Below are 27735 nucleotides of genomic sequence, written 5' to 3'. Positions count from 1 at the left end.
ATTGAGGCTGATTAATCCTTTTGAATGACAATGCGCCGCCCTCTGCCTTTAGCAAATCATGCTGAGTTGGTGATTACAGAGGAGCTTTCCCCAGACAGAGAGTACTGTCTGGAACTTGCCACCAACTCTGCGAAACCTGCATGATTATTTTTTGGTTAAGGTGGTAAGATGTCTTTGTTAAGAAGTTTGTGAGGAAAACAAACGCATTAAAAATTGTGACTTGTGTTTTTAGACCTTAATGTCCGTGCCAACTGATCTAGTTTAAACTTGATACTCCTTTGTCCAGCTCCTTGAAGATGTCCATTCCTGCGAATGTCATGAAGCAACCAGGGCCAGAAACTGTAGATCCACAGCCACACCGTGGCTTCAGCATCCTCTATAGTTTTTTCCGGACAATAATTCAGGGTTTTCCTGCACAGCGGTTAATTTAACATTCCAGGCCTGTTCTGTAATGTGATGTTAGTCTCTTAGTGTTTTGTCGTGATACTTGCTTATCGACTTGTATGCTTTGTGTACTTTTGCTTATTCAGGGCCTGTCATTTTTAACCAGACAGCTCTGAACGCGGCATTTGTGGATATACCCGTATTTTGCAGGACAAAATTGTTTGGGGTGTTGGGGAATGTTCTAGTCTTTAATGAACTGGACATGTATTGCTCTGAACCAGAAAAGGCGACCAAGAGTTCATTTTGACCGAGTATCTCGGAGGTTCCCAGTTTTCTACAGCAAGTAGTGGTGGTTTGAAGCGATTGTGATTTTGCGTGAATGTTCCCTGAGTGAATGTGCTCTAAAGGCATGAATTTTCGTGGAAACCCCTGCCTGTAAAGACCCGTGATAAGGGAATCATTTGCGCACTGACCAAGTTACTTACATACATGAAGGTTGTTTACTTGCTGTCCCGTTATAGAGGTGATGGGGCGGGAGAGGTGACCGGACAGCAGAGGCAACAGGGATGGAGAGGTGACGGGCAGGAGAGGTGACGGGGCAGGAGAGGTGACGGGGCAGGAGAGGTGACGGGGCAGGAGAGGTGACGGGGCAGGAAAAGTGAGGGGGCAGGAAAAGTGACGGGGCAGGAAAAGTGACGGGGCAGGAAAAGTGACGGGGCAGGAAAAGTGACTGGGCAGGAGAGGTGATGGGTCAGGAGCAGTGACGGGACAGGAGAGGCGACGGGGCAGGAGAAGTGATGGGGCAGGAGAAGTGACAGGGCAGGAGTGGTGATTAGGTATGTGCAGGAGCGGTAACCGGGCAGGAGCAGTGAACAGACAGGAGCAGTAAACGGATAGGGGCAGTGAATGGATAGGGCAGTGTACGGATAGGGCAGTGAACGGATAGGGGCAGTGAACGGATAGGGGCAGTGAACGGATAGGGGCAGTGAACGGATAGGGGCAGTGAACGAATAGGGGCAGTGAACGGATAGGGGCAGTGAACGGATAGGGACAGTGAACGGATAGGGGCAGTGAACGCATAGGGGCAGCAGTGAATGGATAGGGGCAGCAGTGAATGGATAGGGGCAGTGAATGGATAGGGCAGTGAATGGATAGGGCAGTGAATGGATAGGGGCAGTGAATAGATAGGGGCAGTGAATGGATAGGGGCAGTGAATGGATAGGGGCAGTGAATGCATAGGGGCAGTGAATGCATAGGGGCAGTGAACGGAAAGGGGCAGGGAACGGATAGGGGCAGGAGAAGTGATGGGGCAGGAGAAGTGATGGGGCAGGAGTGGTGATGGGGCAGGAGTGCTGACTGGACAGGAGCAATGACCGGGCAGGAGCGGTGACCGGGCAGGGGAAATGACAGGGAAGGAGCGGTGACGGGATAGAAGTGACTTGTACATATGTTCCTTGCCTATTTATTTATATACTATTGCATGACATTCACTGATGTGTCTGCAGGCATACCTGTTGCCCCGAATTTGTGTGCTGAATTTTGACCTCCTCTCCTGAATTTTTGTCATGAATTTTGACCCCTTGTCCTGAATTTTTACACTCACCATCCTGAATTTACACCCATGCCATTGTTCCTGCTTATATTTCTCACGCTTTACATAAACCTGTATTCTCTATGAGTATTTGCTTTTTCCTGAATTAAACCTCAAATAAACATGTTTATCCATTGTTTGAATTAAATAACGATATAAGCTGTAACTGGTCAGTTAAAAAGGCTAAACGTACTAAAAATTTGTATGTTTTGCGATTTCTAGCCACACCCCTGACTCCGCCCACTGATCTAATCTTCGGTTATTCCTGCCCCCTGATTCTCCACCCACAGCTCCCCTACTTTTTATTCCCCACTTCAACCACTGCTTTTAATTGCTCACTTAAACAGACAGCTATTAAATCCTCCATCCAGACAGGTATATATCCATTCAATCTTCAATACAGATTGGAATATATATAATACATGAATAAATTTCAAACTAAACCACATTCACTGGATGATGTCATCAGTGATGTCATTTGAGATGTCATCAGTGATGTCATCAGTGATGCCACTGACCATGTCATGAATGATGTAATATGTGACACCATCAGCAATGCATCGCGGCGTGCGAGTTATAGTTAGCAGAGCTAACTATAACGGAGGAATTTCTATGGTTTTGTACGAGTGAAATGGCCAGCTAACTATAACACCCCTGAAACCTATGTTTTTTTCTGTGAAAAAAACAAAAACAAAATATATATATTTTATATATATATATATATATATACACACACACACACACACACACACACAAGAAAGAATGTATGCGTTATCCTGAGGGGGGAGGGGGGGTGAAAGCAGCCTGTGTTGGCACACAAAACTCCTCAGTTTTAATGGTGTTTGAGAAAACTATTAAATAGTATTTATAGACCAAAGTGAAAGCACAACTCTGCACCAAGCCGGTCTGCTTACCCATAACTAAATGTGGACACCCCTACACTGCAGACTGAACTTCATGTGTGAGTGAAGTCTGGATCATGTGCATCTGCAGCTAATACAAATCACAGTGGTCCCATGGTACCTCACACATCCCTGAAAGCAGTTCCGCTGCCTGTAATCCACATCGGAAAAGTCACAGTGCTTGATAAAGTTGGATTTACTTACCTCTCTACAATGACATGCACCCTTTTTGTTAACATGTATAAAGCTTTCCCTGATGTTGGTGGTCAAATTCTGCATACTAAGTTTGCTCGTTTTTTAACCCATAAATAAGTCCAGCTAGATGCGAATGTTTGCTCACTACTGATATGTATTACACAAACCAAAAAGAAACAAACATATTTTGATCTATCTAGGCCACCTATTTACCTATTTTCATACTATTGTTTGGCCTCCTGACAGGGTCTCTAATATTTTCCTTATGTCCTGAGTTTTTATCCCGAATTTTGACTCTTTATTCTGAAATGTTATTGTTGCTGCCAGGCCAGCTGCAGTTTCCAGAGTCTCAACAATCTGGCTTCCTTCACATCTTATCCTTCCCTCCCGAGCTCAAATTAATGAAAACAAATCTAGAGTCCTCCAGAGAGAAGCTACAATTGTCAAAATACTGGGAACTAAAATCATGAGTGTCCCACTTGACCAGAACCGTGTGATTCTGGGCAAATGACTGGAGCTCCTCGTGCCTGCTTTGCATAAGTGCCAAAAGTGGGACTGATCAGGCCTGAGTGACTAAAAGTCAGTATTTTAGACTATTAAAATAAACGGCACCATCACGTAAAGACTGGACGAGCATAAAGGTCATTCATTTCTCATTGTTCGCGTATTCAGAAAGCACATGCCAATAGTTTAAGAGAATTGTTCCTCTGGGCATAATGTATCCTAGCACTGCTTGACTCAACCATGAGTTTGTTGTAAGTTTACATCAAGTTTAATCGTCACTGCGAAAAGTGCTTTGTGAAATCTTAGCTGCCAAGTTTCCAGGCCCATTCGTGAAGAGCTGCTTCAGTCCAGGTTTTTCTTTGAACTCTGGGACTTTTCCTCTTGGTTTTATAATGGAATAAGAAAAAGACTACAAGTCCCAGCATTCATTGGGAAAAAAACATGGACTTGTGCAGCTAGTCACACGCAGGGCCGGCCCTAGGCATGTGCAAACTGTGCACCTGCACAGGGCCGCCAAACCCCAGGGGCCGCCACCATGGCGGACGAGGATCGGATCGGAAGGATCGTTCGTGGCAGTGGCGGCCCCCTGGCAGGATTTGGTGGCCTCCGGCTCCGACCCCGGCTGCAGTGTAAAAGCGTTGTGTTGTTCACTAACTTGCCGCCCAGCAAGCCAGCAGTTTGTGTCCCAGGGCCGTCAATCTTAGCCTACTACCAATGACGTGACAGCCCTGGGACAGCCCCCGCGCGTGTTGTGCGCAGTGCGCAACTGCACCTGCTGCTCGCTAGTGTGATGCATCACGGTGCTGGTCACGAGTCCTGGCGCGCGCCAGGGAGAGTGAGTGCGTCGTCATCGACGTGTGTGTGACTGTGAGAATAAACATTAATACCACAGTCCGACGATCATCATTCAGAGAACACTGTCCTGCTCCGGCATTGGCAATCCGGCATCTCTACTCTTTCCCGAATCCCCGACCCGAACGGTGAGAGTCTCAGCGGACAGCGCGGACCTGCTTGCAGGTATATATTAAATTCAATCTGTGACCATGAGTGTGAATATTACAGGCACTGTTGAGCAGCGTCATCACGCAGACAAGTCCTAGGGCCGATCTCAGAGCCATAAATATATCACGCAGACAAGTCCTAGGGCCGTTCTCAGAGCCATAAGTATATACTAAGACAGAGGTCTCAAATGCTCGACCTAATTTAAATGTAGTTCTTGCATGTTTTTTGAGGTCCTGTTTTTTTGTTCTTCTCATTAGTAAGCTATTCATCTGCTAATCTGTTTTTCTTTCCTGTGCCATATATACTCTCATTTGAATGCTCGAATAAAACCTAGAAAAGTCATGCAGATTTGGGAGAGGTTAGCATTAGATGCTCACTACTATGGAGGGGAGGTCATCTCTTCAAATTGCAATATTGCATTTGCTGTGTATATATTATTGCCACACATCTCTGACACCCCCTTGAAAACAATCTCCCTGGCACAATGTAATAATTCCTTGAATCTTGTGGGCATCCAGGGAATGATGCCCGTTTGCACTCTGGGAATATGCTGTCCATCAAAATAATCTAGCGATTTCAAATGTCTGCATCTCTGCTAGTTACCTGGATACTCTGAATGGGCCGGCAGTAATGCAATCAGACTTCAGTCCTAGTTTCTAGATTATAGGTGCTTCCTTTTTATCACGTACTGCACCTGAATCCTTATGCTGCTAATGACAAAGCAACCTTGCTCGGATTAACTCCATGAACAGGCCAACATTGAGCTAAAGAGATCACAAATAGTGCCACAAGAGACACAAGTATTTCATCCAGACCAGTTTATTACTCTGCATTCTGAGCATCGCAGTCTTGCACCTATAAAAGGAAAAATAAAATTACAGAACTGAAAATGCAAAGAATAAATTCAAGAATAGCCAAAATTCTGACACCAAACAAGAAAAACAAGCATTTGCAATGCAATGGTCTCGGCATCATTAAAGGTAGAGCTATTGGCATTGCTCATGACATTTTTTTTCTTTAAATCAAAAATAAATGGCATTGCCATTAACATTGCCAATACACAGCACTCTGCACTCAACAGCACACAATGCTCTGCACACTCACTCTGCACTCACTGCTCTGCACACTCACTCTGCACTCACTGCTCTGCACACTCACTCTGCACTCACTGCTCTGCACACTCACTCTGCACTCACTGCTCTGCACACTCACTCTGCACTCACTGCTCTGCACACTCACTCTGCACTCACTGCTCTGCACACTCACTCTGCACTCACTGCTCTGCACACTCACTCTGCACTCACTACTCTGCACACTCACTACTCACTACTCTGCACTCACTACTCACTACTCTGCACTCACTACTCACTACTCACTACTCTGCACTCACTACTCACTACTCACTACTCTGCACTCACTACTCACTACTCACTACTCTGCACTCACTACTCTGCACACTCTCTCTGCACTCACTACTCTGCACACTCACTACTCACTACTCTGCACACTCACTCTGCACACTCTCTCTGCACTCACTACTCTGCACTCACTACTCTGCACTCAGCACTTACTACTCTGCACTCAGCACTTACTACTCTGCACTCACTACTCTGCACTCAGCACTTACTACTCTGCACTCACTACTCTGCACTCACTACTCTGCACTCACTACTCTGCACTCACTACTCTGCACTCACTACTCTGCACTCAGCACTCTGCACTCACTACTCTGCACTCACTACTCTGCACTCAGCACTCTGCACTCAGCACTCTGCACTCAGCACTCTGCACTCACTACTCTGCACTCACTACTCTGCACTCACTACTCTGCACTCACTACTCTGCACTCAGCACTCACTACTCTGCACTCAGCACTCACTACTCTGCACTCACTACTCTGCACTCAGCACTCTGCACTCACTACTCTGCACTCACTACTCTGCACTCACTACGCTGCACTCAGCACTCTGCACTCACTACTCTGCACTCACTACTCTGCACTCACTACTCTGCACTCACTACTCTGCACTCACTACTCTGCACTACCACTCTGCACACACTACTCACTACTCTGCACTCACTACTCTGCACTCACTACTCTGCACTCACTACTCTGCACTCACTACTCTGCACTCACTACTCTGCCCTCAGCACTCACTACTCTGCACTCACTACTCTGCACTCAGCACTCTGCACTCAGCACTCTGCACTCAGCACTCTGCACTCAGCACTCTGCACTCAGCACTCTGCACTCACTACTCTGCACTCACTACTCTGCACTCACTACTCTGCACTCACTACTCTGCACTCACTACTCTGCACTCACTACTCTGCATTACCACTCTGCACACACTACTCACTACTCTGCACTCACTACTCTGCACTCACTACTCTGCACTCACTACTCTGCACTCACTACTCTGCACTCACTACTCTGCACTCAGCACTCACTACTCTGCACTCACTACTCTGCACTCACTACTCTGCACTCACTACTCTGCACTCACTACTCTGCACTCACTACTCTGCACTCACTACTCTGCACTCAGCACTCACTACTCTGCACTCACTACTCTGCACTCACTACTCTGCACTCAGCACTCTGCACTCACTACTCTGCACTCACTACTCTGCACTCACTACTCTGCACTCACTACTCTGCACTCAGCACTCTGCACTCACGACTCTGCACTCAGCACTCTGCACTCACTACTCTGCACTCAGCACTCTGCACTCCGCACTCTGCACTCACTACTCTGCACTCACTACTCTGCACTCACTACTCTGCACTCACTACTCTGCATTACCACTCTGCACTCACTACTCACTACTCTGCATTACCACTCTGCACTCACTCTGCACTCACTACTCTGCACTCACTACTCTGCACTCACTACTCTGCACTCACTACTCTGCACTCAGCACTCTGCACTCACTACTCTGCACTCACTACTCTGCACTCACTACTCTGCATTACCACTCTGCACTCACTACTCACTACTCTGCATTACCACTCTGCACTCACTCTGCACTCACTACTCTGCACTCACTACTCTGCACTCACTACTCTGCACTCACTACTCTGCACTCACTACTCTGCACTCTGCACTCAGCACTCTGCACTCTGCACTCAACACTCTGCACTCAGCACTCACTACTCTGCACTCACTACTCTGCACTCACTACACCTGTCCCTTTAGTCTAACTAAATATAATCTCTGATACCAATATGCCCGTGGTTATTATATATGTTTAAAGCCGCATTGCGTGTTGCTTGTCGGTCCATTAAACCAGCACGGCACTCCACTCTCTGCAATGGCCATGGCTGCGCTCGACAAACTTTTAAAATCAACTGTTTTACCATTTAAAAAAAAAGTAATATTACTGCCAGTTTGGTCGTGATTGGGAAAACAAAAGCCGGTGCGCCCCCGACCCGCAGCAAGCGGTGTGACGTGAGTCTGATAAATGCACTGCAAAACACATTCTCCTTTTCAGCAAGTAAAAATGTGATAAAATATGTGTTTAGCTCCATAATGCTGACGGGTGCACTATTAACAAACAAGCTTTCCCTTTTGCAGCAAGTAAAACATTTATGATAAAAAATGTGTTTAGTACGAGGATACAAACCGAGCCGACACCGGCCCAGCAGACAGACGAGCTGCATGCGAAACCTATCGTGGGGCGGGACTGAGAAAACGAAACCTATCGTGGGGCGGGACTTCCGTTTTGTGAAGCCCGCGCCCACAGAGTGCCTGGAGGAGCACCGAGGGAGAGCCCCGCGGTCGGAGGCTGCACAAGTCCGGAGGGCCTTTGACCGGTGAGCGGAGCGGGGCGGGGGGGGGGTGAGAATGCCTGTATGTCTGCGTGTCCGGAGGGCCTTTGACCGGTGAGCGGGGCGGGGGGGGGGGGAGAGAATGCCTGTATGTCTGCGTGTGTGTGTGCGACGGCGGAGGGGAGGGGTGGGGGGCGGGGTGCGACGGCGGAGGGGAGGGGTGGGGGGGGGTGCGACAACGGAGGGGTGGGGGGGATGCTCGGCGCACGTGTGTGTGTGTATGCATGCGACGGCGGGGGTGGGTTCGCTGTATGTGTGGGTGCGTGCGTGCATGAGCGCTCGTGTGTGTGTCTGTGGGGGGGGAGGGGGGCCTCGGTGCACTTGTGTGTGTGTGCGCGCGTGTGTGTATGTGTCAGGGGTGGTGTCTCTGTATGCATGTATGTGCGTGCGTGCATGGGCGCTTGTGTGTGTGTGTGTATGCGCATGCGTGTGTGGTGCTTGCGCTTCCCAGGAGACAGCGCCTGGCCACAGCGCGCGTTCCAGTTACAAATCGCCTGGAAGGATGCGCGTGGCCGGGACTGTCTCCTGGGAAGCATAGTCGCTGACAAAAGATCTCCGGCGGAGACGCGCTTCCGCGCGTTGACGCCGAGACCTAAAAAAGAGCTTTGCTGCTTTGATATGGTAACAATGGGAAACGGCCTTAATAACCAACACACCTGCCTTTTCCCCGCTAGCCGAACCACTCTTGCCGTAACCACGCATATGCCTTATTCACAGAGATGACCTCTGTCTGCCTTCTACTCTCGGCACAGCACTTCCCAGAAAAGAAGACGCCTTGCCTTCTACTGCCTGCATAGAGAGTCCCCCCCTCAGAGATGACCGACCCCTTGCCATCTACGCCTTGCATGGCATGGTGTGCCCAATGGGGGTGATGCTCTAAAGACTATCAGATTTTGTGCACTTGATCCTCTTCATATTAATGCAGTGGGCGTGTCTGGACAAATCTACCTGGCTGGGTGGGAATATAATGATGCTCTCCAGTTGACAAAAAGGGCACCTTGGCAGATCTTTCGAGTGAGTGTTGCCGGGGACTGCGTGGTAATGGCATTTTGTTTGCTTTGATACTTGCACAAGTGCCACCATTGCCTTTGCCTACGAACGTAACGTTTGTTCTTGTGCTCAAGTGTCTACCATATATTGCTGTATTATACCTCCTCTAATTATACTTTGTTTTCTCTCGAGCAGGCTTCACTTTAAAATAGTTTATTGCAGGGGATTAGACTGTAGACACCTAGATCTTTGTTTACCCAACAAATTCCAAAGCATTGTAGCTGTAAGATAACTTTGGTGGTGAATACACTTGCTGGCGACTGGCGAGATCTGTGTGCAGTCTAGTTACAGGCCGGCCTCAATCACTCATACAAAGTATAAAGAGACAGAGTTAAATGTGATGTCCCAGCTGCAAAGTGAAGCATGCACCATGCAGGTCACAGATGCGCCCAGTCCCTCATGTCGTGTGTCACAATGCCCTCCTCCTCCTAAATTGTATCGTTCTGAGACGAATTCAGAAGCGTAGTTGGAGCCGCCGCAGGTACTGGTCAATCATCTAACGACTTTTCTGGACGTATTATTAACCCTTTCGATGCTGATGACGAGCTCAGCTCGTCATGATGCACGGTTGAGCTGTGCTGATGACGAGCTGAGCTCGTCATGAATAATGTAAAATATGAATTTCCAGCACAGGACGGGAAAACTGCTAGCAGCCAAGGTGTTAAAGCACCTTCCTGAGCTCCGCCCCGTCCGGACCCCCTCTTCCGGGGCCCCCACCTACGCTCCCTGCACAGGGCCACCATGAGCTTGTCACACGTGAACCTGAGAGAACTTGGCAGGGCTGGTGAAAGGGGCTAGAGTATTTTGGGAAATTGTTGGAATGATTTCAGCCCACCGCCATTATCCCTACGTCCTAGTTACAATCATAAGTAATGACTGTGAAGAGGGCTCTCGGAACTAAGGATAGTGAAGATTAACGGTAAATACCAGGAATGCCAAGTGGAGCTTTTTTTTTTCTTTAACAGATCGAAAAATCAGAGAGCGAAGGCATGGAGGGCCAGCCTCCGGGTTGGGAAGGATTGCTAGAAACGCTAGCCGACGAAAAGCGAGGGCATGGCTTGTCAGAAGTCGGTCCTGTCAGAGACAGGTATGGACCACCTGTGTTGGCCCAGGGAATCAGTCACTACAGTCTAGAGCTCTGGAATTCCTGACAGGGCCTAGCCTCGCATCGGGCGTGGGTAGAGTCGTTCAACCACAATCATCTGGATGCAGAATCGGGGGCCTAAATCTAGTCGGAAATGTGAAGGCCTGTTGCCTAGGGTGACCAACCGTCAGTAAATTTCACAGACCGCCTGTTATTTGGGTCTCGTGTCCATTGTCCGTAAGGATTTCTTTCACGGACGCCTTTTGTCCGTAATTTCAGTCATTGGAGGATGCTCTCCCCCCCCCCCCCCCCCCCCTTCCCCGAGAAGCCTGAGAGTTCTGTAACTCTCACAGCAGGGGCCAGCTCGCACTCCTGCTGTGATCAATGGCCTGCAACAGCCCCTACCCAACCTGGCACAGATTGCTATTGGCTCATTATCATTCTGTATGTCGGCCTAATTATCACATCGAGAATGATAATGGGCCTCTCTGTGCAGTCACAGGCTGGCCTCTTGTCACTAGTAAGTTCACTCCACGTGATGCCCTGTGCAGACTCCAGCATGCAGCCAGTATTTGGTACTTTATTTTGTCCCCACAACAATCAGAATCTTTTAGAGGAGTCATTCTCTGACTGTGAGCCAGAGAGTGATCTCTCAAAACAATGTTTAATAATCACAGACAATATTTACCCTGCTTGGCTCTCATGTGCAAACTGGGACAACCCAGTGCAGTAACCATATAAATAAATTATGACGAAATACCACAAAAATACCTGCACAGTTGCTTAATGCATATCAAAAAACCGCGAAGTCCACGATTGTCACAATCTAATATATACTTATTTTGACTTGTACTTATGTTGGTTGTCTATTTACATACTCCTGTACTATTGCATGACCTCCTCTGATGTGTCTGTAAAACGTACCTTTTCTTCCGAATTTTTGCCTGAATTGTTGTCTTGAATTTTGACGCTTTGTCCTGAATGTTCACACTCACCATTCTGAATGTGCACCCATGCCAAGTGGTCACCCTACCCTTGCCTACCTCAGGCTACCTGTGTGAACAAATCCCCACTACCCTGTATTTTTAGTGCATTATTGGCCTTTCGCTCTGTGGCATGTGAGCGACCCTGCCCCGGCCCTACCGGCCTATTGAAGGTTCTATAATGTCACTCACTCACCGCAGCAGTCCCAACCCCGAGCACCGGCCTTCCTAGCCTTCTTCCCAGTTGCTAAAATCTCAACCAGGGGAAGCCTCCATCATAACTCTGGCGTCCTCGCCTCAGGAGACATCAGACGCACGCCCCGCCCCCAAACCCCTCCTGACCTGCCCCCTGAAAGGGGTGGCTCCCTCCAGGCCGGGCTTTCCTCTGAGTCCGTGCTGCCAAGCCGTAGGAAGCAAGTCAGGGCTGTCTGCAGCCTGGATTTAAACAGCACGAGAAGCCTGTCTTCCCCCCCTTTGCTGCCCACCCAGCCGGCTGAGGAAAGCGCCTGGAAGCAGCGGGGCCCGCATGGTGAGCGCTAGGGCGAGGGAAGCAGCGCGGTAGAGCCCCGGAGGACACCGCGGGAGCCGGGCTGCCAGAGGAGGACTTTGATTTCCACCGAGTCCCTTCCCTCTGAGGGTGCCGGAGCAGCAGGGCTGGACTGGGCTCTGCCAGGGAGGTGCAGGATGGCACACCGCAAGGTGCTGGCGCGGTTACACGGACCCCTGCTGTGCATGCTGCTGCTGGCGCACATCACCCACGTAAGTGACGCCCACATGTGGCCCTGTTTTTGGGGGGTGGCATCGTCCACGTGGGGGCAGGCGGGCGCCGATTGGGGGTGCATGCCAAGAGTTCTCAACTTGTCCACGTTGATCTGCGGGTTCCCTTACGTTGCAGTCCCAGTACAACTTGAACGTTCTATTTAAACGTATAGAGTGAATCGTAAATATTTCTGGGGGTCCCGGCAGGACAGCGTGCATCTGCGGAGCACCCGTCCCTTCAACTCGAGTACCTTGTCTACACGTTCTCTCAATCTATAGGAACGTAAATTCTCATTTTAAGTCGAAAATTTGAATGTTTCTAAGACTTTTTTTTTAACCCACCACCATTTTAACGTCCCCGCCCCCATAAAAATTAAACTCGCGTGGAAGTCAAGGGGCAAAAATATTGCTTCAGATTTTCTCTGGCTAATTGTTCACTTGGTGTTTAAAAATGTACTTCAGACAGTGGAGCATAAGGCATAGATTGTTGCATAGAATTAATTCAGGCCAGAAAGCATGCATTTGTCAGAATGTGTTGTAAAGCGCCATCGTATTGCCTGAAGTCCACTTGTAGCACTATATTCTACAGTGCCTCCACTGGCCGATTACCTAATTTCTACCCCTTCTATGACCTCGAAGCCAGACTACGTTGCAGTTCGGATCCCTGTGTGAGCCCTCCGACCCGAGGCCGGTCGTTGCAGTTATTGGGGGCGGGAGGGTCGTCTGATGGTAGGGCAAAGCTTGTGCCCCGAAGGTGATTACAATTCTGGGGAGCTGTTTGGGCGTGCGTAGTCGGCACTTGTTTTGAGGTGAATACGCCCCGAGGCCCTTTCGTGGCATGCCAGCGCTCAGCAAGTCTCAAATCAAGATGTAGGCTGGCAGTGCGTGCATGTCCCGTCAGGTTGGTGCCTGCCAAGTTTGGGAAGACTGAACTGTATTTCGGATCAGAGAGGGGAAGAGTCCACCTCGGCGCTGGCACGCGATTTCTAAAGCTTCTATCAAAAGCATGATAAAAAGTACCTTTGTAAACGTTGGGGTCAAAAACAAATACCGTGAAAGTTGTGCAGATTTGAGCAGTTTGGACTGGCATGTTGTGTCTAAATCTGGGGTTTGTCGCCAAGTGTGTTTGTGGAGAGTTTTGGGATCCGGATTGGCAGATCTTTGTGCTCTGTTTCTTCTGAGACTTGTCTGTACCTCACTTCTTGCTGTCTTCTTTCCTTTAGCACGGAAAATCCGGATTTAGGTTTCCCCGCTCTTCATGAGTGGGTCTCTGTGTGGTGGCTGGGTTTTTCCAGTGCCTGTTCTTTGCCTGGCTAATTTTATCCCCTTGGACTTCGCTATTCGTGGAGTTGGTGGCGGCAGTAATTTAACTGTATGCAATCCAGCTCCCTGTGCGTCCACGGGTTGTACCTTGTGTTTTAAGTTGGTTCGATTGCACTGCATGCAAACTATTACTGTGTGTATCCACTGCAGCCACCAGCTCTGTGGCACACCCCCACACATCCTGCATCCACTTGTAAATCACGCTCTGCACTCAATCCAACTCCTTGTATCCACTCTTTGTACCTCTTGTATCCACTTGTAACTAAAGCTCCACCCTCCATCCAACTCCTTGTATCCACTCTTTGTACCTCCTGTATCCACTTGTAACTAAAGCTCCACCCAACTCCTTGTATCCACTCTTTGTACCTCCTGTATCCAATTGTAACTAAAGCTCCACCCAACTCCTTGTATCCCCTCTTTGTACCTCCTGTATCCACTTGTAACTAAAGCTCCACCCAACTCCTGGCATCCACTCTTAGTACCTATTGTAACTAAAGCTCCACCCAACTCCTTGTATCCACTCTTTGTACCTCCTGTATCCACTTGCTCCACCCAACACCTTGTATCCACTCTTTGTACCTCCTGTATCCACTTGTAACTAAAGCTCCACCCAACTCCTTGTATCCACTTGTAACTAAAGCTCCACCCAACTCCTTGTATCCGCTTGTAACTAAAGCTCCACCCTCCATCCAACTCCTTGTATCCGCTTGTAACTAAAGCTCCACCCAACTCCTAGCATCCACTCTTAGTACCTCTTGTATCCACTTGTAACTAAAGCTCCACCCCTTGTATCCACTCTTTGTACCTCCTGTATCCACTTGTAACTAAAGCTCCACCCAACTCCTTGTATCCACTCTTTGTACCTCCTGTATCCACTTGTAACTAAAGCTCCACCCAACTCCTTGTATCCACTCTTTGTACCTCCTGTATCCACTTGTAACTAAAGCTCCACCCAACTCCTTGTATCCACTCTTTGTACCTCCTGTATCCACTTGTAACTAAAGCTCCACCCAACTCCTTGTATCCACTCTTTGTACCTCCTGTATCCACTTGTAACTAAAGCTCCACGCAACTCCTTGTATCCACTTGTAACTAAAGCTCCACCCTCCATCCAACTCCTTGTATCCACTTGTAACTAAAGCTCCACCCTCCATCCAACTCCTTGTATCCGCTTGTAACTAAAGCTCCACCCTCCATCCAACTCCTTGTATCCGCTTGTAACTAAAGCTCCACCCTCCATCCAACTCCTTGTATCCGCTTGTAACTAAAGCTCCACCCTCCATCCAACTCCTTGTATCCGCTTGTAACTAAAGCTCCACCCTCCATCCAACTCCTTGTATCCGCGTGTAACTAAAGCTCCACCCTCCATCCAACTCCTTGTATCCGCTTGTAACTAAAGCTCCATCCAACTCCTTGTATCCACTTGAAACTAAAGCTCCACCCTCCATCCAACTCCTCGTATCCACTCTTTGTGCCTCGCTTTTACGCTTGTTACTAATGCTCTAGACTCAATCCAACTTCTTGTGCATACTTTTTTACTGATGCACTGCACGCCCTCCAACACCGTGTGTATCCACTTTTGCTAATGCACTTCACACAATCCAACACCTTGTGTTGGCACTGATCCAGCAGCTCTGCATTGTCTCGTACATCCGCTGCTCCTACCAGTTGTGGCACAATCCAACACTTCCTTATTCCAGTCTTTACTGATGCGCTGTTCACATCACAACACTCTGCGTATCGTCCACATCCACCAGCGCCTAAGTGCAGACCAACATCTTGTGTTTACACTGCACTCATGACCTTTAAGGTGCAATACAACATTCTTGTACCCACTTATTATGAATGCAGTGCATGTGTATCCACTGCACCGATCAGCTCTGCAGCACAGACAGCCACCCCTTGTAGTCACTGCATGGATCCACCACCATGCGTATCCACTAGCTCTGCAGTGCAATCCAACACTGTGTATCCACTTCTTATTAATGCGCTCCATGCAGTCCCACACCATGGATATGGCTCTCCGCCCGTCAACCTTTCTGGACAGTCAAGTACCTCCTTTATCTACCACGCATTTGTAGGCTTAAGTGCATGGAACAATTTAATGTCTTTTGTTGCAACCCTACCCGTCTGCTCTGCGCTCAGTCCAACAATTCAATTTCTTTTGTAGTTGCTGCATCTTTTAGAATTGAGTCCAATGGAACATCTTTGCTACCCACTGTGGCTTTTAGTGTGGAGTGGGGCACATCCATTACTTTAGTAATTGAATGAACAATCTAGCACCTTGTATGTTGACTGTGCCTTTCTATGTGACCATTCGTTGTCAGTAAAACGACTTGTAGCTTTGAAAATGTCCAAAATGTGAAACACTCAAAGGAATCAACCTACTAAACTTGGCCCCAAGAGAAGTGGCTTGCCTGCAAATCCTGCGTTTGTTTTCCAGCACCGACATGGAATGGGTCGTTAACTTGTGGGGGGGGGGGGGGAAGGGGGGGGAGGGGTCCTGTGAATGGAAATGCTTGAGACTATTGGGTCCAGCCAGGATCAGTCTACAAAAATGTACATCAAGCTTAGGGCTTTGTTTGGACACTTGGCATCAAGTTGAATGGATGGTCAGGTACCAAGACCGGATCCGTGAACCCTGATATCCAAGGAAGGGCTGATCTGGGACCCTTTGCATTTAGTGCCAGTGCTTTGTGTGACATTTCTTCTTCAAGTGCGTTTTATTGGAATTGGTTGGCCAGGAATGGCTTCAGGCCTACTCCGCCCAAAAATGTTGGCTCTAAAAAAGGAAATTCATTTTCCAGGTCTTTTCTTTGTTAGAAGCTGGAACTTTCACGTGTGCTATGCATCTTACTTCGCCATTTCTGCTTTTCTCATTTTGACGTGAATTATGTTCCTGTCTTGTCTTAGCATTCCTCTGAGGGTGCCAGAACCAGGGTGGGTTAAGGCAGGAAAAAGCTCTCTGACCTGGTGTGTGGTAATGAAATGCTACCTTGATATCGCTAATCGCCTATTATAGGGGTTTCCACAGAACATTAGTTGCCACTTCTTAGGTATCCGTCTGGAAGATGACTGTCCGTTCTGATGAGCTGCTTGCAGGGGCTGATCAGCATTCTCCCACGTGTAGAGACCACCGTGTTTTGAGTTTTAGTTCACAGGCCTGGCAGGGTCCTGCTGCTTCCTGTGCAGAGTGATTGGCATCTATCTACGCTCCTCTGAGCTCAGGGCATCTTTACTCCTAGGGCTGCAGTACAGCTCGTTGGGGGGGGGGGGGGGGGGGGGGGGGGTTGGCTTGCTCTCGGTGCTGGGACTAAAGCTGCTCAGTGTTGCTGTATCCACTGGAAGAGCTAGGCCACACCATAGATTCACGGCAGGGCCAGCTCGCTCATTAATCCTTTCAACGTTGAGAAAATTCCTACCATTGAGTAGGGCAACAATACTCCCTTTGAGCATCTACAGAAATTTCAATTTCCCCGTTTTTTCATCCCACTAAAAGCTCTGCCCCCACTATAAGTCCGGATGGTAGGAGCCGTTGAAATCGGTTTGGTTTCTGTCTTTGCTGCAATGCTGTGCCCAAATTTAAACCTGACCGGCTTCTCGAGGCATTTCGGCCGGGACCTCAGAATAACAAGGGGCCGTAAAAATAGCAGGCTGGGCATTCCAGGGCAGCAGGGCTGTTCTAGGACACCCACCTTCAAACGGAAGAGGAGCCCGCAGACCCGTCACTCACGCGGCCGCGCGCGGCAGGAGGGTCCTGTGACCTCATAGCGGCTGCCACCGCCCCAGCGGAAAGGGACTTGTGGACTTCCGGCTGTGAGATGGAGTACGAGCTGGTCTGTTCTCGAACGCTCACCTTCAATTAGGAGACGAGCATTGGCAAAGCCAGGAGGTCTGGCCTTATGCTGGTACACCAATAATTTATTTCAAATTACAAGTGCATGACACAAAAGGTTAAAAAAAACACCTAAACCTGGTGGCCATATGCTTGCAATAAAAAAAGTGTCTCTAATGTTACTAGGACTGTGCAGGGCCTCCCTAGCAGGCAAGTGTACTTAGAATACAGAAACCATTACTAGATTTAATGCACATTACGGGCAACTATGATCCATACGGGTGCAAAGAAAAGGTATTGCAGGTTTTGTATTACTGTAACCTGAGGACATAGTTGTGCATTGCCAAGTGGCATGTCCAAGTTTTGTCGCTCCAGCAGGAAAGTGCACTTTTTTAGGCAGATAAGCACACACGATTAATCAAAATGTCTTCATTCACAGAGCAAGAGAGTCGAGGACTGAAGTGACCAACTACTGCACGCTCTGGGCGACTGGAGCAATATGTGCATGACAGTTGAGTAGACCAATGGATGAAGAGGGCTTATCAGAAACGCCTCTGTTTTATACACCGGCAAACTCGAGCGGAATTCATTGCCAGATTAGCTCGGTGCCTGACTCTTGATAATCGTTTGTCCGTTGGACCATTGATTTCCCGGATCCCCGACTGGTGAACGCGTGTCAAACGCATTTATTGGACACAGCGAAAGGCTTCCTCCAAACATTCCATTGCTTGACTCTATACCACCAAGGTTGCCTGTCCCGTGTTCTGTCCTGATGAAGACCCCCCTGCAAGGATAGCATTACCACCTGCGTAATTTCGAGGGTCGAAACGTCGACAACCGCCTGCTTTTGAACATCAACTTCACACCCTAATTTTTCATTGATTGAACTATGTGGAGTATGACTTGTTTTGATATATAATTTGAACTTATGGTCTTTTGTTTTGTACATAGTATGTAACTTTGCCAACCAAATGGTTTCAATTGGTTGATTGTACTGTCACTAAATTTTTTCCCCCCCATCACATAATCCTCGCATGATCACGCCTCCCTCCCTGGGGCACGGTTCAACCACCTGTCTATTTATTGTTCAAATGCCCAGTATATTCAGTATACATTCCCATTGTGATTAAAACAATGTGGATGGATTCAATGTCTTTGTGATTTATAATTTTTTTTTACTATTATCTATATTTTTTCCTACTCATGCTGGGACCCCTTCCTCTGGGTACTTAGCTAGCCCAGGTCCCAGTGACTATATTTGGGTAAACCCCCTATTCAATAAATCTGTTTTATACAGGCATTTTTTTAATCCACAGATTGTTTTGGTTACATGAGGCTGGCAAAGCAGCAAATCTGTCTTTAGGCTAGACCTAAAAGCGATCCTGCAGATACGTTTTACACATAGACAGTTGATGGTGTATAGCAGCTGGGTGTGGGTGGGTTTCAGAGCTGCTTATTCTGGACCGGGAGTGTCAAATAAAAGCCTACAGATGGATTTTACACCCAAGTGACTGTTGCCTGGGGTACTGAGGTAGCACGGTCTAGACTGGTCCTCTACACTACTACCAGGGCTTTAAGTGGGATGAAAAAACTGGGGTTCTCTCAGGGGTGTGGCCAATGTAATTAAGGGCGTAGCTTAAAACATGTAAGCTAAAAATCTGTGCTTAGCATAGTGTGCCGCCCGACTGGTATTTTGCAGTTTCTGTCTTTGCATCCAGATATATGATAGAACAAGTAACCTCATACCTACAACAAGTCAGGACTACTGGCTTTGTCAATGGTTGTTTGTTGCATAAGATAAATAAGCAGCAACTATGGCTTGTGTATATAATATTGAAAAAGCTTCCACTTAAAGCCAGGTGACACCACGACAATGTTGCTGCTCCTGAGTTTCAAAAGGAGAAGGGAAATCCAGAGAAAAAATGACTCTTTAAAGGATTTCTCTTCCCCTATAACGCTAAAAAAACGGCAGCCTGTGCCAAGGCACAAAATGGAGCCCGATAGAGATCTGTTTCGGGGCCCCCTTTGAAAAACTGCTGATGCTCAGACCCGGTGAGACCCGGCCCACTTAAAGCCCTGACTACTACCTATATAATGGAATACAGACCCTGTCAACTCTGGGACCCCGCACTCTAGGTATATGGGGGCTCACAGGCTGATTCTACATGTAGTGTACAGCAGTCGGACTGTTTAGTGACGTCTGGCTTATGACAGCATTTTCATTTGAATATTGGATTCAGAAGTTGTAGGACAGTTGTAGAGGGCTGCAAGTTGCCTGAACTAATGGTTTGTGCTAACGGAACCCGGCTGGTGGGTGGAATCATACAGGATAACTCAATGGAAACTTCAGGTCTACACGTGCATCCAGAAATCTCCACTGTGTTCCTCCATCTTGGTCTTTGAGACAAATCCCTACCAATGATCACTTGTGCTGTGTGCACTAGTGAACTGTTTTGTTACCGATACCTTCACATCATTCAAGGCCGTCCATATCTGAAGCACAGATTTTCCTGCTGCCAACTTTTTCTTGCCCTGGAGATGTTGCGACCTTTTATAAATTCCCTACATATTTTTGAAATGTTGTCAATTACCCACGGATTATTTCTTTGCTCTGCCTTAATGTCCAAGCAGGGAGGGCAGGTGTAGACATGTCCACATGGAACGCAGAATGACCGGGGCAAGGAGGCGTGGCCACTGAGTAATTGATCTAGACTAACGCTGCAGGCACTGACTCAGGTACTTATTACATCCAACAGCGATCAGCTGGGCTGCAGGCTGGGGTTAGCAGGTGGCCTCTGCCTGCAGAGACTCAGCAGGGAAGCTTCCCCGCCCAAGTTACTCATTCACTTAGCAAACCAAGCATTGATGAATGCACCAAACATGAGCTCCCTGTTGGGTGTACAGGTTTGAATGTGGGTCAGGAAAGGTGCGCAGGGTAGCATCGGACAAGAAGGCCTTCAGGGTATGTGTGGCGGGAGACATTTAAGGGAGATAGACCTTCACATCAGGATCTGCTGAAGAGGCGGGCAAAAAAAGTAGCGACCCTACAAGTTTCATTTAGTTTGCTTTGTAAACATTCAAGAGTGGTGGACGTAAATGCAATTATCCGTAGTTTTTTCCCCATTGTTTTGGCAGTGAGTTTAGAGACATCAGGGAAGAGGAGGCTGGGAGCCCCAGCATCGTGCAGTTGGTCATACTCTCCAGTGGCGAGGTTGAGAGGTGCATATCTTGTAGTAAGTAGGTCAATGCACGAGGGATGATGCTGAGAGATAGCACAACTTGCAGTTTTCATTATTGTATCAGGAATGACAAGGCCTAGAGCTTTCACGCCTTTCATGGATTATTCTTGTTATGGGGCGAAGTTGAGAGCCTCTGTTCCCCGTAGACCGTTAATACTGTTCTGGAGGTCATGGTGAGGAAGAGGGAGGGCTTACATTTGTTTTAAGTTATTAATGTTCCAGAAATTGTCGTGCCTAGGGTTTGCGAACATTGTAGGCAGCCTTTGGTGCTCCAGGCACGCGGTTGGAAGATTTCCGACCTTGTATAATTACTGCTTTTGGAAGGATGCTTATCGCTTGCGCACCTGCTAGAAATATATATTGCTCTATGGAGGAAGCAGAGAGCTTGCACACCTTGTAGGAGGTTAATATAGCATGCATTATGCTGACAACTTGGTTAATATTATTCCAAGGATGAAGATGCTCTGACCTTGCTGAATTTATAGTAGGTTATTGTTGATCCATGGAGGATAGGGCTGTGACTGTGCACATCTTTTTGTGAGCTATTGATGATGGTCCAGGGATGATGATGGTGGTGGTGGTGGGAGCTTGCACACATTGTAGATTATTTCTCCAGGGATGAGTATGTTGATAATGAAGCTGAGGGCTTGCAGTAGGAGGCTTTTATATCACTTGTGATTCGGACAGTTTGTAAGCATGCTCACTTTCTATTTGGTTAATATTATTCCGGGGCTCAAGATACTCGGAGCTTGCACACTTTATAATAGGTTACTATGTTGATCCATGCTGATGGGGCCGGGACTATGCACGCATTTTACATGATGAAGCTTGCACACTGCATAGAGAGCGTGCACACTTTTTTTTAAGGGTTATATTATGCACGAGGCTGACTGCTTGCAGACATGCACATATAGTAGGCTAAAACTTTTCCAGGGAGGATGATGCATAGACCTTGAACATCATATAGCAGGGTATTATTGGTTAATGGAACATACAGCTGGGAGTGCTTATGCATTGTAAATGACATTGCACTACGAAGGCTTGCACACGTTATAGTTTATTGTAACAGGAATGAGGTTTGGATCTTGCACACCTTGTGGTATTTTATTGCATCAAGGATGAGGATAAAAACTTGTGCACTTTGTGATTTGTTATTAAATCGAACATAAAGCTGAAAACTTGCACGCCATATATGCTATGATACCAGTCTTTTCCTTTATCAAAAATGTTTGTCATTGCCGGTTGCTCTAACAAGGAAAAAATAATGTAAATCTAAGACTAGGAGTAACTTCCCCTTGTGAACGCTGAAAGTTGGACATTGCCTCTTCTTTAAACATTGTCTTGGGTTAAAAACCAGGAGCTTTGAAACCAACTGACTTTAATGGATGATTTACAGTTTTCTATTGTAGGATATCGTCTGAAGGGGTGTACGCTCTCATTACATGTGTAGGGATCTAGTACTGTGCTAGCGATCAAACATGGCGTCTTCAGCTCGGCCTCCATTTTTAGCTGAGACGTTTGTGGTAGGCTAATGTTTTTACCCTGTAATCTCCCACTCCGCTTGAAGAGGTGTGTTCAGTGGAATGGCAGCGGTGGGTGGAGGCCGCTTCATGGTTGTGTCCCATGTAATCTAATGCTTGCCACAGTCAGTACTTTACTTCTTGCAGCCTCTCATGCTTTGAATGGCTGCCTTAAGGTGTCCGTGATTATTTCTGGGGATTTGGGTGGAGGAATGCGGGCCCTTGGGGAGGTGGTGGGGGGGGGGCGGCGGACTCAGCAAGGATTCCCTAATGCTCTGGGAATTCTCTCATGTCAAGTTGACACAAGCCTTCGGATTAGCAAAAATGTTAGCCTGCAAGATGTGGCGTTCAATCAAAGAACAAAAGAGCCTACTTTAGTACAAGTAAAGCTCTGTTCTCTTCATAAAACGGAGGAAATTTGTGACTGCGGGATTTCCTGAAAGAAATGCTAACCGAGCTGGCAAGCGACAGGCAGTGTCCCACTGCACGTGGAACCTCAATGGAACTGGGACCCCCTTGGGTGTCTGCAGGGTTCCTTTTGGGCACTAGGCTGGTGCCCCCTGTCTAAAGGTTTCCACTTAGGTGCTGGGCTCTCCAGTCATGTCTGTAGATTACCACCTGGGTACGTGACTCAACGTGCATGCCAGTGGGTTTCCCGGGCCATCCCGGGCTCCATGTACATGTTGGTAGGTTTCTAGCCCGGTACTGGGTTCACTGTGCATGTCACGTGATATCCAGGCTGGCATTGGGATGCGTGAACCTGCCGGTTTCCATCCGGCACTGCGCTCGCCATGGGCGTCTGTATTTTTTAAGGCTGGTACTGGTCTCTTTATGCACATCTGTTCGTTTTTATATGCCTCTGGGCTCACTGTGCACAGCAGAGGTTTCCATCAGGCACTGGGGTCACTGTCACTGTGCTTCTGTAGGGGTCTATCCGGCCCCCAGGCACAGAGCTCACCATAGTGTCGTCCATCCGGCACTGAGCCTCTTGGGTTTCCATCCGGCACTGAGCTCTCCAGGTGCGTCTGTACGCTTCAAACCTGGTACTGTGCTCTTTGTGCACATCTGTTCGTTTTTATACAGGCTCTGTGCACAGCTGTAGTTTCCATCTGGCACTGGGATCACTATGTGCTTCTGTAGGTGTCTATCCGGCCTCCAGGCACTGGGCTCACTGTAGGGTCTTCTATCCGGCACTGAGCCTCCTGGGTTTCTACCCAGGACTAGGCACACTATGCACTCTGTAGGTTTCCATCTGGGGACTGTGCTCACCTATGCACCACTAGCCAGTGGTATTCCAATACAGGAAGACCCATTTCACTTCACGAGTTGAAGCGTTGCCTTCTAGCAGCACTGCTAATGGAGATTTGCACAGATCTGTGCCGGTGCACTTTATTGACCCACAGTATGCAGCAGGGATTTCTGCGTTGTCCTTTAACTTCCTGTTGACAGATTGAACCTTTCTAAGAAAAGTGTATCTTCGCGGATGTGCTCTTAACTAGAAGGAAAGCCTCTAGTTGAGTGATGTGGGTTGGTTTGATGTTTGGAGCTTTGGACTGTGAAAACAGATAGAGGGGTGGGGAGAGAAAAACTCAAATCAAACAGACACAGGGCTGGGAAAAATCAAAATTATTTGAAAAAACTGCCCTCACTCACACACAATGTGTGTGACACGCTTCATCATCGGGTCTGCTTACAATAAGCCCCCGCGTAGCCACGCAAGGGGCGGAGCATAGGGAGGGGGGGACACAAAAACTCAAAACAAAGAAGGATCAACACAAGTGACAAACAGTGATCACACCAATAAGTGTTGTCCCTAAGGAGCTTTAGACGACGATGCTGTGGTTATTATTTATTATTCTTGTATCATGCATACTTATCTTCTCCTTTTTTTTTTTTTTTTTTTTTTTGGTGTAAGGTTAACAGAATCCTGTGCATAGATACATCTTTTGATGCTTGGGTTGCATCATGCAGCTGGCAATCGGTGGGCTGCATGTTTGCAAGGGTTTGGTGAGGGAGGGAGGTGGCAAGATTTTAGTTTCCTTATGGTACCTAGGTGACTGGTTGGTTGGCGTTAGCCCTGGCCCGATGCACTGTTTTTGGAGCCCCAGGCCGTGACTTGTAGCCACTGGAGTTTATGCAGGGTATGCAGACACAACAGACCAAAGCATGAAGACTGCCGGAAAGGCCCTACGAGTACATTACAATCAAGTCTTGCCCTGTACGAGGGTATAAAAGATTATGGGGAGACCGTCGGCCGCAGGAGACGCAAAAGAACCTTCAAGGATAGAAAATGTAACGAAGACCGAACGTTGGTTAATGAATGGCTGAACAAAAGGCCTCCTTAAAGGCACTGAACTGTGGGACGCTGACGTATTGCTCACAAGGTCCGTTTGCCCAGTCAGGGGCACCTGCGGAAGGGCGGTAAGCCTGGAGTCAGCCAGCCGGAAGTGACGCAAGTGCCGTGTGTTACCGATACAATTCTCTGAGGTTATCTGAGACTGGGCAGCTGTTGTTCCGCGCGCCCTCCCCCGGTCCCTGCTCCTCGTGTTTGCATATGCGATAGTCTCGGCCTCTGGTGCCCCCTGGCTTCAGTGTCCCTTCCTCCACAGATTAGGGCAGTTTCCTGGTGTTGTGCCTGGCCGCGGCTCCCTTTCCTGCCCTGGGCCCAGCTAAGGAAACGGGGGACTTTTCAGTAAACATGGGGACAGAGGCTGCTTACACAAAGGTAACGCCCGGGAAGAGGAGGCTTTTGGACGAAGCTGAAAATACAGTTCTGACCAGGAGTGAGACACTTTGACCATGTTTATCTGAAGATGCACACCACCCAGAAAGAGTCTCTTTCCAAGGGTTTCTATTAAACTAGCGCTCCAAAGTAGCTGCAGCGCGTGCGCGTGGCACTCATTAAAGCACCCAAAATAAATCGACAAACGCATGTAAAACGGCGTGTTCATTGAGTGGGGGACATATGCATTCACAACCTGCAAGGGGGTGAGCGAGAAGAGGCTTATAACCGTTAATTTAGCAGTGCAAATCTTTCACTTCAGTCAGGGATGACTCAGACCACCATTTTCCAGGGATCGATAAAAAGAATTGCCATTAAGCTTCGTATTGGTGCCATTCGGTATAAAAGCTGAAGATTTTACGAATCCTACATGAAACATTTAATCGTTCACTGAAAGTGTAAACACTGCTCTTAATCTTGCCCCGTCTTTACCCTTGCACTGTAACTGCCCTTTAGTGTCTCCCAGGCATATCACCTTCTCCAAAAAACACTTCTTTGTGCTAGATTGCTTGCTCCTCCACCCTCCGGTGTTCTTTCAGGACCCACTTGTTTTCTGGAATATGCTTCTTTTCTCAGTGTTCTTTGCATAGCTGTCCTCGTCATCATCTCTCCCACATTACATCGGTATACGCCTGTATCTCTACATGCCCTTTCTTAGGCTGACCTTGAACCCTATTGGTACCTTTTATTCTGTGCTGTTTCCAATCCATTCTCGTCCTTTTGCAGATGAGGGACCAGACCTGGACACGTCACTCTAGGCAAGGCCTCATTTATCCAGTTCTAGGCCTCTAAAGTTCACAAACACAAATCAATGAAGTCGAGCCATAAACACAGTGCCTGCGCTGAGGATTGTTGTACTCTGCACTTCTAGGCGCTGAGCCGGAGCATGTTATGTTCCATGCAACCGGTCCTAGCTGCTCTCAGCTGTGATCTTGTACTTTATTGGGACAGTATTGGTACTTTTCCGCAGGGCCCCATGTTCCCTCGGCATTCCTGCACCTCTCAGCAGGTATCGTGTTTCTTTAATAGGACCGTACCGGCACATCGCAAGACGTTACCAGGAAAGTGCTGTTTTGTACCAGGAGGGCTCCTGTCCCTTTAATCGAAGAGTGCCAGCCCTTCTCAGCAGGGCTCCTGTCCCTTTAATCGAAGAGTGCCAGCCCTCCTCAGCAGGGCTCCTGACCCTTTAATCGAAGAGTGCCAGCCCTTCTCAGCAGGGCTCCTGTCCCTTTAATCGAAGAGTGCCAGCCCTCCTCAGCAGGGCTCCTGACCCTTTAATCGAAGAGTGCCAGCCCTCCTCAGCAGGGCTCCTGTCCCTTTAATCGAAGAGTGCCAGCCCTCCTCAGCAGGGCTCCTGTCCCTTTAATCGAAGAGTGCCAGCCCTCCTCAGCAGGGCTCCTGTCCCTTTAATCGAAGAGTGCCTGCCCTTCTCAGCAGTACGCCTGTCCCTTTAATCGAAGAGTGCCAGCCCTTCTCAGCAGGGCTCCTGTCCCTTTAATCGAAGAGTGCCAGCCCTCCTCAGCAGGGCTCCTGTCCCTTTAATCGAAGAGTGCCAGCCCTCCTCAGCAGGGCTCCTGTCCCTTTAATCGAAGAGTGCCTGCCCTTCTCAGCAGTACGCCTGTCCCTTTAATCGAAGAGTGCCAGCCCTTCTCAGCAGGGCTCCTGTCCCTTTAATCGAAGAGTGCCTGCCCTCCTCAGCAGGGCTCCTGTTCTTTTAACGGGGCAGTACCACATTTCTCTGCGGGACATCTTTTATTTTATTGGGACATCACTAGAACTTTTCAACGGGATTCCTTTGTTGTGGGGCAGTACTTCTCGGCATGGTGCATTTCCGTTTAGTGGGACAGTACCAGCACTCCTTTTCAGCATGGTCTATTAAAAAACAGGGCAGCAGCGTTTTTCGGTAGGCTCCTGTTAGTTCAATGGGGCTGAAGGGCTCCTGTATTTTTGCTAATTTCAGAGTAAAGGCGCTTCTCAACAGGACCCCACCCAGTACGTCCAGCGCCGCATCAGCCAGTGGATTTCAGGATCCTGATGAGAAATTCTGAGCTCCGACAGCTAGTGATGGGAGGACAGGTCTGCACCCGCACGGCGAGGCAAGGCGTGCGGCCGCCTTGGGGCTTGGAGAGATGTCTCGCAGGTTAGAGACCATGGAAAGTGAGAGTGCATTCCTCAGAGGCTGGGGGGGGGGATCATCGCCAGTGAGGCCGAACGAGCTGTCCGTCTCCAGGGGCCTTCCCCAGAAGCACAGGGCCGTAAAACACAGGCAGGAATTTAGGTACTGCAAGTGGGTTTGCACACGAGTGGATTGGGAGTGAGTGCATGGATTGAAGACTTGGTTGATATAATTGCGCTGGATTCTGTACTGCCGCTTCTATGCGCTGTAACTGGGGATAATATTAGCAACCTTAATAGTCCTTAGTATTAGAGCCTCGGAACGATAAAAGGCAGAGCGCCCTGGCTGAGATTTCACCTAGTGATCTGAAAATCGTTCATCTCGCTGAGCCATCGGGCCTCTCTGTGTGTGAATTGCCTATGTGTGTACCAGGGGACAAGTCCTAAAAAAACGAATTGGAGGGACTAACCAAGTTAGGCAGTTTAGAAGTGGCCTCATGGTGGGCTACATGAAAGCGCAACATCACTGCATCGCAGGAAGTGACATCACAACCCATGCATGACCTCACTGTAAGTGACATCACAAGAAGTGACATTACATCTTAATACTTCACACACATTTCCCAGGTCTATCA

The 27735-nt window shown here is 48.3% G+C and overlaps 1 protein-coding gene across 19 annotated transcripts in view; it reads left to right on the top strand.

The window, feature by feature from the left end:
• The first annotated feature begins 11876 nt into the window (after positions 1-11876).
• The window catches only part of HSPG2 (heparan sulfate proteoglycan 2), a 936289-nt gene continuing 920430 nt past the window's right edge, over positions 11877-27735 (top strand). For 16 of the 19 annotated variants that reach the window (XM_086921612.1, XM_086921611.1, XM_086921608.1 and 13 more), the window contains exon 1: positions 12073-12286. In XM_086921612.1, coding sequence (XP_086777738.1) covers positions 12212-12286 — 75 coding nt within the window. In that variant the 5' untranslated portion in view covers positions 12073-12211. Of the gene's footprint in view, positions 12287-27735 lie in introns of all 19 variants that reach the window. The other 3 variants (XM_086921606.1, XM_086921602.1, XM_086921600.1) reach the window with 2 other exon arrangements.

The sequence above is a fragment of the Lissotriton vulgaris genome, chromosome 5 (genome assembly GCF_964263255.1).
Source record: "Lissotriton vulgaris chromosome 5, aLisVul1.2, whole genome shotgun sequence".
Classification (NCBI taxonomy): Eukaryota; Metazoa; Chordata; class Amphibia; order Caudata; family Salamandridae; genus Lissotriton; species Lissotriton vulgaris.
This window is presented reverse-complemented; position numbering and strand designations above follow the sequence as displayed.